This window comes from Magallana gigas, chromosome 9, assembly GCF_963853765.1.
Source record: "Magallana gigas chromosome 9, xbMagGiga1.1, whole genome shotgun sequence".
Classification (NCBI taxonomy): Eukaryota; Metazoa; Mollusca; class Bivalvia; order Ostreida; family Ostreidae; genus Magallana; species Magallana gigas.
In genome coordinates this window covers 9109288-9124554 of record NC_088861.1, presented here as the reverse complement: position 1 = coordinate 9124554, position 15267 = coordinate 9109288, and the positions used below count along the sequence as shown (strand labels likewise).

Here is a 15267-nt window from a genome sequence, read left to right as displayed (position 1 = left end):
TTCTTTTGCATGTTGGATGTTGCCAAACAGAAAAGGCCGAACAAAAAAGGCAACTTGGTATGTTATCAAGTATTTTCTTTTTAAAAATCACCTGTCCGGCTACCTGGGTATTTTGTAAGCTTGTTCTCTTTTTATGTGAACTTAAGTCATTTAGAAAGTACTGTCTAAAGGACTATAAGCTTTACAAGCTATAATAATTAAAATGGAAAAATGAAGAGTACGATTCAAAAGTTGCAAAGAATGCTCAAAATGTATAGCGACTAACCCGGTATGATGTCTCCCTTTTTCTTTGTTATTGAGAATCAGTTCTTAATTTATTGTGAGAAAATAAGTTTTCACGTAATATACTCCATACCCTCTACATAAAAGAATATTATACTGTATACAAGGAAATGTTCGCCCGTTTTATTTTCGCTCTCTTTGTTAGCGGGCGAATTAAAATATATAGGACTGGGCAAATTCAAAACAATTTGAAAGCACTTGAGTTAATTATAAAGAGTATCTATACAAACAGTATTTGGGCGAATTCAGAACGGGCCATAGAGAATCCATGCATCTTGCAATCGATATAGCGTTATATATTTTCTAATATAAAACCGGATCTCTATGAACAAAGTTTCCAGATTTAACAAACCTTGCTGAGGTAGTGACCACTGTAAGTCCAGAAATATTCACAACGATTTTTTTTCTCTTCAAGTTTAAAAAAAAAAAAAAAGGCTTTAAGGTTGTGGACATTTTGAACACTTAAACACTACGGAAACGAGTTCTGTTTAGAAATATAGGAAAGCCTTCAATTGAATGTAAATCTTTGGAGTTTATCTCTGTAGCTACTATAACAGTTTAAGGCAAGAGATCTTTAACGTGGATCCAATAAGGAATTTGTTGACAATCCAGCCTATTCAATTTCTTTTTTCAAACCTTCTTGCAAGTTTCCACAAATTCCTAAATAATAACTAGACAACATTGAGATGGTGACCATCTCAAAGGGCCCCGCTTAAATAATGGACAACCGTATGAAAAGAATATCAGAGAATTTTGCTTTGACCTTGACCTATAACTGAGAAATTTCCCAGTTGGCATAAAACCTTATTATTTAATCTCATTACCCCTTACATACAGGCATCTTTGATCTAAAAATGATTAAAAAGAGATCCGCTATGACCTTCACATTAACTCGGTTCAAGGTCACGGCACTTACCAAAAAATTTATTTAAGTAAAGCATTAGATATATGCTCTTAAAAAGGATTTTGTGCGATGCGATATAACCTTGATATTTGATTTACAAACATCATTCAAGGTCACTGCAAATCCTTTGATCAAAGGCACCATGGGGGTAAAGTATGAGCCAGATTGGCAAAGGGAGAGAAGATATGCCTCACACAAGGATTTTTCATATAATTCTGCTATGACCTTCATATTTGACCTTAAAAATTGGTTAAAGGTCACAAAACACCCTTTCACTTTAAACCTGTTTATGTGAAGTATGAGCCAAATAATGCTTAGTAGAAAGTATATATGCACTTAAAAAATGAAATTTTTTTTGCATGGTATGACCTTATACATATGATCTTGACATACAAACTCCATAGATCACTGCACATTCTTTGACCGCAGATACTCAGTGACTGAGGCAGATTGGACCTAGGGGAGAGAAGATATTCCCCAAACAAGAATTTTATCTATAATTCTGCTCCGACTTTAACCTTAGACTTAGAAACATAGGTCAAGGTCACTGCACACCCTTTACCAAAAGGGACTGTGGGTGAAGTATGAGCCAGATTGGGCCAATGGGAGAGAAGATATATATGCTCCGAACAAGTGTTCTCGAACTGACAGATGGATGGACAGACTGATCACTAAAGGATGTCCGCAGAGTGGGGCCCTTATAATAGTCCGCAGTCTGTGGTTCACATACAACAAAGCACAAACAGACAAAGCAATTTGTTAAGTGTTTAATCATAATAAATACATATAACTGTACATGTATACTATCTGTCCCTTTCACAACACATCAGTAGTTTTGGAATGTCTTTAGAAGAATGGCGATGTGCTGGCAGCATTCACTGACTACAATGACTGATATAACATCATCCTCTGCCAGGTTCTAACTATTACTATGGGGGTACCTTGCTCAATCCCATCACATTGGGATCACTATAGCTGGGATCCATACACATCGGGATCCCTATAGCTGGGATCCATACACATCGGGATCCCTATAGCTGGGATCCATACACATCGGGATCCCTATAGTTGGAATCCATACACATCTTTACTTCTATACAGACAGGGGTGTGACAATAGACTGAGGATGCAGATTTCAACTAAGTTTGACTTTCAACGTTTTTCTAATTTGGTCTTGTTATACAATGTAATATCGGAATCGCTAAAATCCAGGAAATTTACATTCAAATGACCACATCAATCTTCATACAAAATCCAGAAGAATTACTTTTGATAGATCATACTGTTAGACTGGGAAAATAAAAAATAGAAAAAAAATTATGGCAAGTTTATATTTGAACTACATATATTTGAAGTAGAGGAGAAATATACTGAATTAAAAAAAAATCTAGAGAATTATTATTACTCATGTACACAACCTATTCACCAATTACATTCTAGCTGCATTCATTCTTCTTCTACACTTAATGTATAACAAAAATAGTCACAGGACTTCATCTGTATAAAAAACTCCAGACATAGTACAATATACAAGATATGTTCATTATTTTTTCTGGTCACCTTGGGTTAAATTCATCAAAACATCTAAATGAACAAAACTGGCATACACTGCCTTCACTTAAATAACAATACATACTGTACCTATCATTCCAAAAGGTCAATAGCACTTTTCCACCTCATATGGGAAAAAAAAATCTTCACTTAACCTTAATATTGTTGATTTATGAATTTGTTTATGAAAGTCTGTTTGAACTCGTGTTGAAATCATAAACTTTGCACTGTTCCATGTAGAACTCGTTAACAATCTTACACTCTTTAACAATCAGGTTATGTAAACAACGGGGACTAGAAATAGGAACTGGTAATGTAGAAAGGTTTAACAGTATTCAGTATTGATGGATCAAGAATAATTTAATATCAAAAACAGCTCCCTCAAACCCTCTCCCCCAGGTTTTCCCCCTTTGCTCTTCTCCCTAGAAAACCCACATGATAATAAGCTAATAGACCAACATCTGTTGACATCAACCATTTTTAAATTTTGAAAACTTAGTTTAATACATGTAGCACTTGAATAGCTGGAAAGAAAGTTTAATGCAAAGTTTAAATGCACCAGTAGAGTGTAAAATTTCTTCTTTCTTTATCTGAGAAACTTAATATTTACAGGTGTTTTCTCATGAATGATAATAGTACATTTACATGCATATATGCGTAGACAACCAATTTTTAAAATGATACTTGTAAAATTCTTATTAAGGCTTTTCTTTTTAAATATGCAATGAGCGAACAATTAAGCACTTAAAAAATAATAAATAGTGCAAAGATTATGTACGAAAGTTTACATAACTTGTGTAAAATGAGAAGCACTTAAATGAAAAACAAATATTATGAATTAAAAAAGTGCAAACAAGCATTTATACGAGAAAAGACTTTTTTGGGGGGTTTGTTACAGACTGCTGTTGATGCATGGTCAATTACCAGTAAGTGGGTATGTTACAACTGAAAAAATCTCTAGCGACAAAATGCCCTTCAACACTAGAACACAATCTGACTTGAATCTGTTTTGACATGTCATAGATCAACATATAGGATTATCTGTAAAGGAGAGAGAAAAAAAATCATAGATTGGCGTAAAAAAAAAAATTAAAGAAAAAAGCTAGCTAATAATATCTACTGTACCTGTTGTACCTGTTATACGGAGATAGCATAAATAGTGATAATGGTAACAATATGTAAAGGCAATTTTCAACAACAAAATTCTGTATCTGCATACTCTGAATAACAAAACTTTACATAAGTCATGACTAAAATTTGATAAAAATATAATCTTCAAATTCAATATAAGAATTTGGTAAATAATCCTTAATATAATTTGACTTCCAATGTAACATTATAGTGGAGGAAACAAAAAATAGTTCTTAAATACAGAACAATACAACGTACATTGTACAGTGATAATTAACATAACAGGTGCTTGTATGACATGACCAAATTTTGCTCTGAACTGGCCGACAATAAACTCTTGGAACTTCTTTGTCTTTCATTCAACACAGTAAACATGTGCCATTAAACTCCAAAGCATAAAAAGATTATCAGTAATAAGAAAGAACAGACTATGAGAACTGTATTCCACTGAGATTCACAAAGATTTCTTTCTAATAATAGCACTGAAATCCGAAAGCGGCGTGGAAGCACGTGAATTGTTTTTATTAAACCATTCCGACAAGCTCCTATCTGCAGTGTTAATATCCTGGTGCTGGATCCAATGAGATCGCCCCTCAGACATCTCTCTCTCTCTGTTTCAGAACTGGGCCATTTTCCACCTTTCTACAAGATCCCATGAAATGTTTTTTGTTTTTCAATTCGGTCACTTATTATTTCCACAGGAAAGAGTTACTACTGTACTTAATTGGTTCACAGAACTCAAGACAAACAGGGCGGAAAACTTTATGGCGGAAAACTTTAGACATGGGATTCGTCGTTGACCATCTTCTTTATCCGCTTCATTTCCACTTCTGTACTGAGGCGGATTTTCTTCTCTTCGTCAACCTCGTTCACTAAATCTCTGATTTTACGTCCACAAGACGTCTTAAAAGATTCAAAGTCCTGTCGGAGTTTATCATTTTCCACCTTTAGTTCATTGTAAGCTGCTTTTGAAACACTATTGGTTTTAAGTTCCCTGATTTCTCTCTTAAGTTCTTCCACCATTGCTAACAGACCTGAGGAGGCTACAAAGAAAATCCATAGTTATTCATAAGAATGTACAGTAAAGCACAATTCTAACTAAGTGCCATGGACGGCAATTTTGCCTCGTTATAAACGTTATTTGTTATATCGGTTAGCTACACAATGTTTAAATCCCACGGGGAATGAAAATCATTTCACATTAAGCATCAATTTATTATAAGTGTGTTTGCTATAAGTGTGTCTGCTTTAAGTGTGTTTGCTATAAGTGTGTTTGCTATAAGTGAGTTTACTGTACTGCTTGACAATATGACATTTTTCATTAGTTTTTATTTTTTTCTTTCCAAAGATGAACTAATAAATGTAAAGGAATGCCAAGACTGTGTGAAAATGGGAAACTGACAGACTGTAATCTTATAATTCAAGAAGAGCTCGGGATTTTCTTTCACATGTAAAACAGGAATATTTTAGTATGAAATTTAAAAATCAGGGGAAGTTCTGCGAAAGTTTGAATAATGTTAATACAAATATCTTATCAACTTATTGAATACAATGTAGTTTGTTTACTCATGACAAGTCCGTCTAAACATGAAGCTACTTTTTACTACCAGGTACTTACCAACACTGGGTTCTGGTGGTCTGGCTGGCAGATTCTGATGCTTTTCCTTGGCTGGCAAAAGCACCTAAACACAAAACAGGGAATCTCAAATGAAGTTGACTGATATATATAGCAAAGGAAATCTGCATTAGAATTATATTTTCTCTAGAAAAAAAAAGAAATTTCAATATTTTGGTTTTTTTCCCAATCACTACAGATAATAACTAATGCAAAATCTCGAATTTCCTGGTTTGACAAGTCTAACAGAGTTATCATTCTTTTCAAAAGGGGTACATTGTCAATGATCTCTGTATGTATCATTCACATTAACCCGTAATTTCTAGTTTTAGCTTAACTACCATGCAAGTACTATCCAACTGCTGTAGAAGTACCTGTACTTATATTTTAGCATTTTTGGAGTGCTCAAATCTACAGCATTATTTCATATCGTTACGTACTGAATATTTCTTATTTTATTGGAGTACTCTATATTTCCAATTAAATGCAAGGAATTAATACTCGTGTAAAATCGCGAGAAGCGAATCTCGCAGATTTTAAAATCTTGCTTTTATTTTTCTGACAGATGTAAACCAAAGAAAATATTATAAAAATCTGGTGTTCGCCATTTGATTATCGCGATTTGATGCAAAACGGTTAAATCGCAGAATTCAGTACCTGCGAAAAATAAGGAATCTACATACTTAATTCTACCATTTTACATCAAATAGCAAGAATGTAAAATTGCAAACACAACTTTTATCATAGTTTCATATAGCTTAATACATCTGTCTGAAAAATAAAAACAACATTTAAAATCAGCAAGGCGTGCATTAACGATTTTGGCAGATATTAATTTCTTGTGTTAAAACAGGAACCTACAGTGCTGGCCCACTTACCGGCGGTTCCTCTGCGATTTCTTTGACAGGAGCGGGATGTTTGGGAGTTGGCAACTCAACATCACCATTCCTCTCTTCTTCCTAAAAAAAAGAGATATATTTCTTTCAACAAATGACAAATTAGGATATTAAAAGGCAGTTTTATCACGGTGTTAAAAATCCCTTTTCAGGTTTTGATCATTGATTAATAGTTATTATAACTTCAAGACTTGGTGTGTTTTAAGAAATTCAATATTCAATGATTACAGTATTATTGACATTTTTATCAGCATTAGCATAACTTCAGCTAGCATTATGCTCCCACTATATTGTTGTTAAAAAAAAACCCAACCAAAATACCCAATGTTAAAGTTTCTTGTTAATGGTTTCGCTTCATGCCCTATCTTAACTGAAAGAATATTTACTTATTGAACATCTTGAATATCATAAATATGTTCAAGAAAGCCTTCTCTTAAAATGCCTTCTCCAAAAAAGCCTTCTCCAAAATGATTTTTGTTTGTAAGAGACTGGCTATATAGCTCCTTTAATCTATTGCTACTGTGTCTCTGCTATAAGATAACGTTTTTAAATTTAAAATTGCAAGCACTTCAATCATGATTCATCTCTACAAAGCAAATAAAATCTGTCCAAAATCCCACCTAATTAATTACATTGCAAAAACTACAAGTCGTTTGCAATTTTGGCTGTGATGGAAGCAAAATTACAAAAGAAAAAAATTAATACATCTTTTAGCTAGTTACTTTGATAAAATTATTGCAAGAGTTTTTGGAAAATGTCACAGCATAGCTACTTAAGCCCAGAACTGTCTAATTAGAAGTAGGAAATGTTCCTTTAATATGTAGTATACTGCCAGACTTGTATATACATGTATATATAGTGATTCAGCTGCTCACTTGGAGATTGACCAGGTAAGTAAAGAAGATGTCCATGTAAAAACTAGTCTATCTCAGTAAGTTTTGTAATTTTAGTGACACATTGTAATATCAGTGACACATTGTAATATCAGTGACACATTGTAATATCAGTGACTTAATGGTATACCAGTGACACATTGTAATACATGTATTATTGACACATTGATATACCAGTGACACATAAATTCAATGTCCCATTGTAACATCAGAGACACATTGTAATACCTGTGACACAATGTAAATCTAAAAACAGAAATCCCAGATCCAAAATAATTTTTGTACATAGTTATCAACTGACCGACATGTATTCCCTTTTATTTTAAAACTTCTTGCCTAAATACATTTGACTGCATATACAATGTTTATGTATTTCACATTATATTTAATCAAATGTTTTTTTTTTTACAGCAGTTAAGTTAAAGTCACTGTACCTGTCTTTTGAATTATGAAAAAATAAAAATTATTGCTCTAATAAAAAACAATAAAAAAAACCAAAAAAATATTATCCCAGATATTATATATTCCAGCTACTGTCTGAAATTTTCATGGACACCCACTTTAAAAGTATCAAGAAAAGGGGAATTGATTATTATTTGAGAAACAAAATAAAAAAAATGTTAAGTAACAGCAAAACTGAGTTATTGACTCAAGAAATGGATAACTGGCAGTATACACTGTAGCTTATACCTTCACAAATCTTTTGTTAGGTTTCTGTGAATTGAAAATGTCAAAATGATAAAAATAGTGTAAAGTGTGAACTCTGTTAACTGGTACTTGCTTACAAATATTCCTAACTAATGTATTATATTAGACATTCTTGGTTATCAATTAATACATATATACACAGAAAGTCATATGTATTTAAAAATAAAAAGTGAAATATAAAGTCCTGTAATTATAGATATATATTCATATAATTATATATAGTATAGAATTTATATTATATACATTCACAATAATAATGTCTGTATTTTAACTTTGTATATCTTAAAATATCCATTACTTACTGACAAAGTATTAGACATAAAACTACATCAAAATAAAATAGCAATAAGTTATTTTACTGCAAAGATTCTAATAGGTAGCACTTTCTTAAAGTGTTATTGAATGATAAATCAGTTGTAATTTTAGTTAAAATAATAAAATTTTAGTTATTCTCCTTTGCAAAGCTTGCAATTAATATTGAAAATACCTGCTAGCCGCATTATGCGTGTATCTTGAATTTTTTGGACTGAGAAACTACAGATTTCCTTTCTTTGCCAAACTACTAAATTCATCTTCACGATTGTACAATATGTTGAGTATCATACACATAACATGTTAAATTGAATTTAAAACATTTAAAAAGTTTGTTTTTCAATTAATTTGCTTATTCATCATCAAATAATTAAAGCAAAATTTTTCCTCAGAGGGAGATAAACCTTAAAAAGGCCGAGTCTAAATTTAAGAGCCCATGATTTTGTGCTGTATTTTGTGTTCATGTAGTCAATGGAGCATATTTAACTTTTTTAAGTATTGTGTCTTTAATATAAAACCAACATTACATCATATAAGTTTTAGAAATATTGGTTTTGATATTTAATATGGGTAAAATGACAAAATGACTCTGAAATTGTCATTAACAGTTCAACCATTTTCCAGCACTGTAAAAAAAATACTTGTAGCAGAAGAGTAAAGTATGACTCTCCCACATTTTTAAGTCAGTCATGGACATTATTTGACAGAGCTTCTAAACAGGCATATATTTCTTTACAAAATCTCTTTTCTACACCTATACCATATTGTGCTCAATTTTGGGGTATGGAGCATTGAAAAATTGAACTCTGCTGAATCTCTGAAACAAACCACATAGTCATCAGACTTTTTTAGTAAAATTTTTAAGACGGTGCTTTTATACAAAAGCTTACATATATATATATACACATGTTAAAAAAAAAAAAAAAAAAAAAAAGTCCTAGGCCAAAAATGTCAAAAAGTGTGAACATTTGGAACCCAATAGGGTCAAATAGAAAAAATAAATATATTTAAGACGACCCCCTAGAAATCAGGATGGTAAATAGTCAATATTTTAATCTTAAAATAATTGATAGTATCTGAGAAATTCCATTCAATCATCTATATTTGGCATGATTAGACTCGGCCTAGTTAAATCAAAACCACTTCAACCAAGTCACAAATGACAGCAATGAGTTTTGTTAATCAGAATCAAAAATAAAATACATCGCAAAAATAGATAAATAAAATCCTGAAACTGCACATTCAATTCTTTGTTAATTCTGGATTAATAAAGCTGTTAAGCCGCTTACGTTATTCAATATTACTTGTGATGGAGGTCGCTTGGCTGGTCCCTTTGCCCTGTTTGCTGTCAAGTGAACCAGTCTCTCTGAGGTGGGCTCTATTCCATCAAAATGAGATTCTGTCAACAAACCCATCTCAAATCGTTACATGTACAAATTTAAATAGTGTGTAACAAAGGTGATCAAACCTATTGGTATAATGACATCATATCTTCAAACAAACCAGTTGATTTAAAACTATAAAATAATTGTCTTATCCAAATGTCTGAAAACTTAGTTAATTAATAAAACTAGCCCTTGAATTAACCTGCTTGAGGTAAATCTTTTTAGTTAAACCTCTTTAAGATAGCTGGATGGTTTTTGTCATATTACACTAAATTAATCTTCTGAAGATAGAGAGTCTTTTTGATAAAGATATAGGAAAAATGTTCCAAATTTAATGCAAAATGATTGGATTTTTTCTTGAATTTAAATTCTAAGGTATCTCTGATGGGCAACCATGTTGACCATCCAACCTCCTTCAAGTGTAGCTTTACAGTTAACCTGCTTAAGCAATGTCTTTTTGAAGAACCTGCATGAACTTTTTAATTAACCTGCTTGAGGTATATCTTTGTCTTTTTGACTAGGTGGCTCCTCTGAGCTTCGGAGGCCCACAAAATGGGGCTTTCCATCCAATACGGGTTTGGGAGGGTCTGGTTTGCTCGGCTTTTTCCCCACAGGAGGCGGCAACACTGGCTTTTTCCCAGGGAGGAGGGGAGGTCCTGTCTTGACCGGTTCCGGCTCTGTTTAGAAAAAGGAGAATCTCATGAATTCAAAACCAGAGACCATATCTATTCTATTCAGCTGTATAATAACTCTTTAACATTTGTCAAAATTGTCAATGAATTATTTTTTAGTTTTCATAAGAACAAAAATTAAAAGTTCAAACATCATGGATGACGTATGAAATTGAAATGTGACAACTCTGGGTCGCCTTCCAACCTGGTTCTTTCTTTTTGTGCAGTTTCTCTGTGATGTGGTCAGTGACTGGGGGGTGTTTCTGGTCCACTGATTTCTCTTTTTCCAGCGGTTTAGATTTATGCTGATTCGGCACAGCAGACGGCGGAGGGGGCTTCTTAGGCTTGGGCTAGAAAGTAAACAAAACAGTCAATTCCAATCGATTGCTTACAAGTTACAAAGCAAATAAAACAAACAACTTTTGATTGAATTTCCTTGTTAAACAATGGTACAAGACAAATTTAAATGTTTTCCGTATGTAAGATAAATGAGCGTCTGATCCCCGCATGCAACCTACATGTATTAGATCTATAAGTACCGGTAATGCAACAATAAATAAGTAAATACAACCTCAACATACAATGTACACAGTTTCTGTTAGCCTCAGTGCAAGGTATTCAAGATACATCCAATAATCACCTTATCAAACTTAACCCTCTCTCTCTCTACCAGTGTAGCAGGCAGAAATCTTACTTTGTATTTTTACCTATCAATAAATAACTTCAAACATCCATTCTTTTGAACATAATTTTATGGAAATTCAGTGTATTACATGTATTTGTGTTGTTCAGTAAAAGGTGTTTGAGAACAAATATCCCCCCCTTTATTATTTGTTACTAGCATTTATATTAAAATAGCTGCATTAAAACTCTCTCTCTCTCTCTCTCTCTCTCTCTCTCTCTCTCTCTCTCTCTCTCTCTCTCTCTCTCTCTCTCTCTCTTTCCCTCGGCTCCTTTAAATTGTTATCATGCCTAAAGTACACAACATTAAATTTACCATGAATTTCAAACAACACTAACATGCCTCTACAAAAATCAATATTTAGCCATATCATTTTTCATTTAAATATGCAAACTTTGATTCTACAACAGTCAAACACTGCAGTGCCAATTCTCTAGCTACAGAGTCGCATTCCCCTGTCGTAACTAATGCTTAACTTTCCCTCAACTAATGCTTACTATCAAACATCTAAGGTCATAAATAGATAAATGCACTTTACACCACTGTTAAATTAACGTTTACCCTCTGCAGAAAAGCCAAATGTTTAAAAAGCAGTCTCTACAACGACGATGGAAACAAAAATAAATTTGCATGCATATTACATAATTTAGGTTCATGTATTAGATACTGTAGCAATTTCTGACATGAAGGGCAATTGGGCCATATACACTGTATATGGGATTTTCATGCAAGAAACTATGAAATAAAACAAGTTTTTTGGGATGTGTCAACATTTACATTGACATTATTTTTTGACATATTGATAAATGCATTAGGCTTTTACTAGTGAAAACCATTGCACACCTATCAGTAGCACTATGCATATAAATCTTAATCAAACTGTTGAATGTATGTACCCGACACATAGTCAACCAGTTACCATACTCTGAGAAAGTCAGGCACGGAAAATTGTTTGTTCTCCTCTACAATATGTCATACAGTCAATTAAATGCAAATTCATTTGTAAACTTCTCCCCCAATCGGTTTAACTTATATTTGTTGGGAAAAGCTGGTACAGCATGGTATTTATTGAGAAATCAAAACTTTTTTTGAAATTTTAGAACAGCAAATACAAACTTAAAAAAGTACTTCAAAAAATGCCAATGTTGTGATTCAGAGAGATTATAACTTCCGCTATTCCTGATCCACTTAATTCAAGTATATCAAAATCAGTTTGATAGTACTACACTTACAACATTTGTTCGAGCTTATTTGTATTTCTGGCATTTCTATCATGCTGAAACTGAGGGAGGGTGTCGAGACAAAGTCATGCATAGAGATACCATATACATATCCTTTATATATTACACAAAGAGAGCAGGGTATCTGACAATATGTACCATGTATAGTTTGCAAAATATGAAACATGCTGCGGTGATAAATTTAGATCGGAACAGGAAATATAGTTTTGGTACATGATGGTCTTGCCAATGTGTACTTTTATAATAGTTAAAAAAAAAATTTTTTAAAGATTTTTTTATACTTTCTAAGTGAACAACTTAAAATTAAGGGTTATAATTAAGCAAATTTCATGAAATAATTAAGGAATTCAAGTAGGTTTCATTTTTTGCATAAATAAATAAATAAATAGGTTGTTTAAATACCTCTTCTCAAAATTGTGTATGTATGGTGCTAAACTTTTACCCAAACATCCCCTAGGCCTCCTCTAAGTTAATTTGTGGACAATATGACCTTATCCATCAATATAACGGTCACTTTTCTTACTTCCATAAGTATTGATTTCTTGTGACAACTTTATTTATAATAGAGCCTTGAAAATTGGTGTTCATCAAATCATAATGACAGAACATGAATTAACTTTATAATTTAAAAGTTAATGTTTGGAAAGAAAGTTTCCTACTACATGTACAAACAGTGTATACCACGAAAACTATTCATGAAGTTCAGACAATTAAGGAACCTACACGATCAAAATAACAACTGATTCTCTTGAGTAATTTCATGTATTTCCTGTATTACTCTGTACCTGAACTAAATATAAATGTGTATCTTCCCCAGACTCAGAGGAATATAGTGACAGTATCATTGCACCTCAAGCACTGCAGACATCGTTTCATATATAGCATTTCCCACACTTGTTAATTTGCCAAATTAATTCTATTGATCAGTGCCAGTGTGATGGGAACGAAAAATCCCAGCTATCATTATACAAACGCCATAAACTGCAGTAGTAGTAAGTGTTAAACAGAACCAAATAAGGCTTTCATAATGATGTGGATAATGGATTTTTTTTTATTAGGGTTATATTCTAAGTTTTATTCTTCCTGTTTCTTTTGTTTCTGGCAAACAAGTGGCAAAGAAAGAGAAGATTTGAGTGTCTGTGTAAGATAGGTGTAATATGAGAGGCGGTAAACATTCTAGCAGTGATACATGGCCGAGTACACTGGTTACCTTATGACTAGAAGCTCTTTGAGACCCCTGCAAAAAAACAGTGGGCAGCACATGGTGAGCGTTATATATTAGGCAGCTAATCCCTTGACACAACACATAAAGAAAAAAAATCCCACGTAACACATTGCATAAAGATACAACACTTTGGGATTCAAATCAGACTACAAAAGATTTTATAGTGTGAAGTCATTAAAAGTCAACAAAAACAGTAAAAAAAAAAAAATAACATGGATTACACATAGAAAAGAAACAGAAAAAACACATGTCATGCTTCCATAAAGACAGAACATTAAACAACCAATTTGAATTCCCAAAATGATAGAAAAAAATAAAAGGAAGACTGAATGCAAGCAGGAATACACAAAAATAACTTGGTCACTGTGCTCAAAAATGCTACGCCCATATTCCTTCATGCAAAAGCCTATTATCTAATCTCTTCAGTTAATTTTTTGTTCTTTACGGTGTTAGGTCAAAGCAGGGCAAATGAAAGTCTCCTTATAAATAACCTCAGAAACAGTCTATAATCACAACTGCCAAAGAATATTCCATACATTCTTTCTTTTTGGAAAATCAAATTTTGTACCAGATTTTTAAAGTATTAAGATAAATTATTTTTTTGTTCAATCTTGATTTTTTTTTTTTATATGACCTTGACATTTGAACTTTGACATGACAGTATACAGAATGTAAGGGGTGGCTTAGCACTAGCCTTGACCAGATCCGAGCACAGTGAGAATGGGTGAAAACTCAAATGTTGACCTACTTGTGGTGGTATTTTGTTGCTAGCCAATGGCCTAGAGAATTTGTCTATCCCCTGCTGAAAATATCCATGGCAGTCATCAAGCAAGCATCACAGAAAAGGTTACACAGTCAAACAGAAAAAGAGGGGTGCATGTATTAAACCAAAAATTTCTGATAAAGATTGCAGGCATTAATTTTTTTCTCTCAAGTGTTCCTAATTTTCTTTTCCTGCATGCAAGTAACATACCCGGTATATGGAAATGAACCTTAAGAGTCTCTTCTCGGGTATTTACATTACACCAAAATAACCATCATTGTGCATAGGTAGAAAAAAACATTCCATCATTTACTTGCAAAACTGCAGTCTGCATAATATATCCATGCAAAGAAAAGATAACTCTTGCACAATGATTTTTGGGGGGTTAAATATTTTTCTAAGTTTACCTCTTCAGCTGGAATGAGTTCTACGAAGTTGTCCGGGAACACTCCGACCTTTCCGTTGAGTTCCCCTTTCCACCAGCCAGCGTCCTCGAGCTCCTTGTCAAGGATCACGATAATTTCATTTTCTTTCAAACTAAGCTCGTCCTCATTGTCTGCACTGTATGAGTACCGAACGACAGCTTTTTCAACAGCGGCTGTAAAAGAAAGCAAAATGCATGGTTATAAATAAAATCAAAATTTTAAGTGTTTTCATTTCCATTAAAAAATGAGAAAAATGAGTTTAAAAATGCCTTCAGTCTCCATCTTCCAAACTGTTGATGGGAATTCAAAGAAGGAAGTAAATTTTTTGACCCAAAGATATATTTTACATACATTTATGGCAACAGCCAAGTATATGTGGAAATAATTTCATAATTTAACAACATACTGTTACATCTAAACAGCCAGCAAGTTTAAAAGGACATATTTTTATAAGTTTTCCCACACTATAAAAATAAAAAACAATGTATATTATGTAGAATTGGTTCCTCAAGAGACTCTTAGTTTGGTAATTATAGCTAAAAACAATTGCTCATGTTGCAAATCTTATGATTTTACAAGGAAG

General features: G+C 32.9%; 1 protein-coding gene across 12 annotated transcripts in view; it reads right to left on the bottom strand.

Annotated features, from left to right (window-relative positions):
- Positions 1-1937: 1937 nt before the first annotated feature.
- Positions 1938-15267, bottom strand: part of LOC105340479 (SH3 domain-containing kinase-binding protein 1) — a 29237-nt gene continuing 15907 nt past the window's right edge. Inside the window, exons 8-17 of one of the 12 annotated variants that reach the window (XM_020072289.3) lie at positions 14667-14857; positions 14245-14298; positions 13482-13508; positions 10554-10698; positions 10166-10354; positions 9582-9691; positions 7963-7986; positions 6362-6442; positions 5487-5550; positions 1938-4911 (exon numbers count right to left, since the gene is read on the bottom strand). In XM_020072289.3, coding sequence (XP_019927848.3) covers positions 4646-4911; positions 5487-5550; positions 6362-6442; positions 7963-7986; positions 9582-9691; positions 10166-10354; positions 10554-10698; positions 13482-13508; positions 14245-14298; positions 14667-14857 — 1151 coding nt within the window. In that variant the 3' untranslated portion in view covers positions 1938-4645. Of the gene's footprint in view, positions 4912-5486; positions 5551-6361; positions 6443-7962; positions 7987-9581; positions 9692-10165; positions 10355-10553; positions 10699-11591; positions 11628-13481; positions 13509-14244; positions 14299-14666; positions 14858-15267 lie in introns of all 12 variants that reach the window. The other 11 variants (XM_066071738.1, XM_066071740.1, XM_020072290.3 and 8 more) reach the window with 11 other exon arrangements.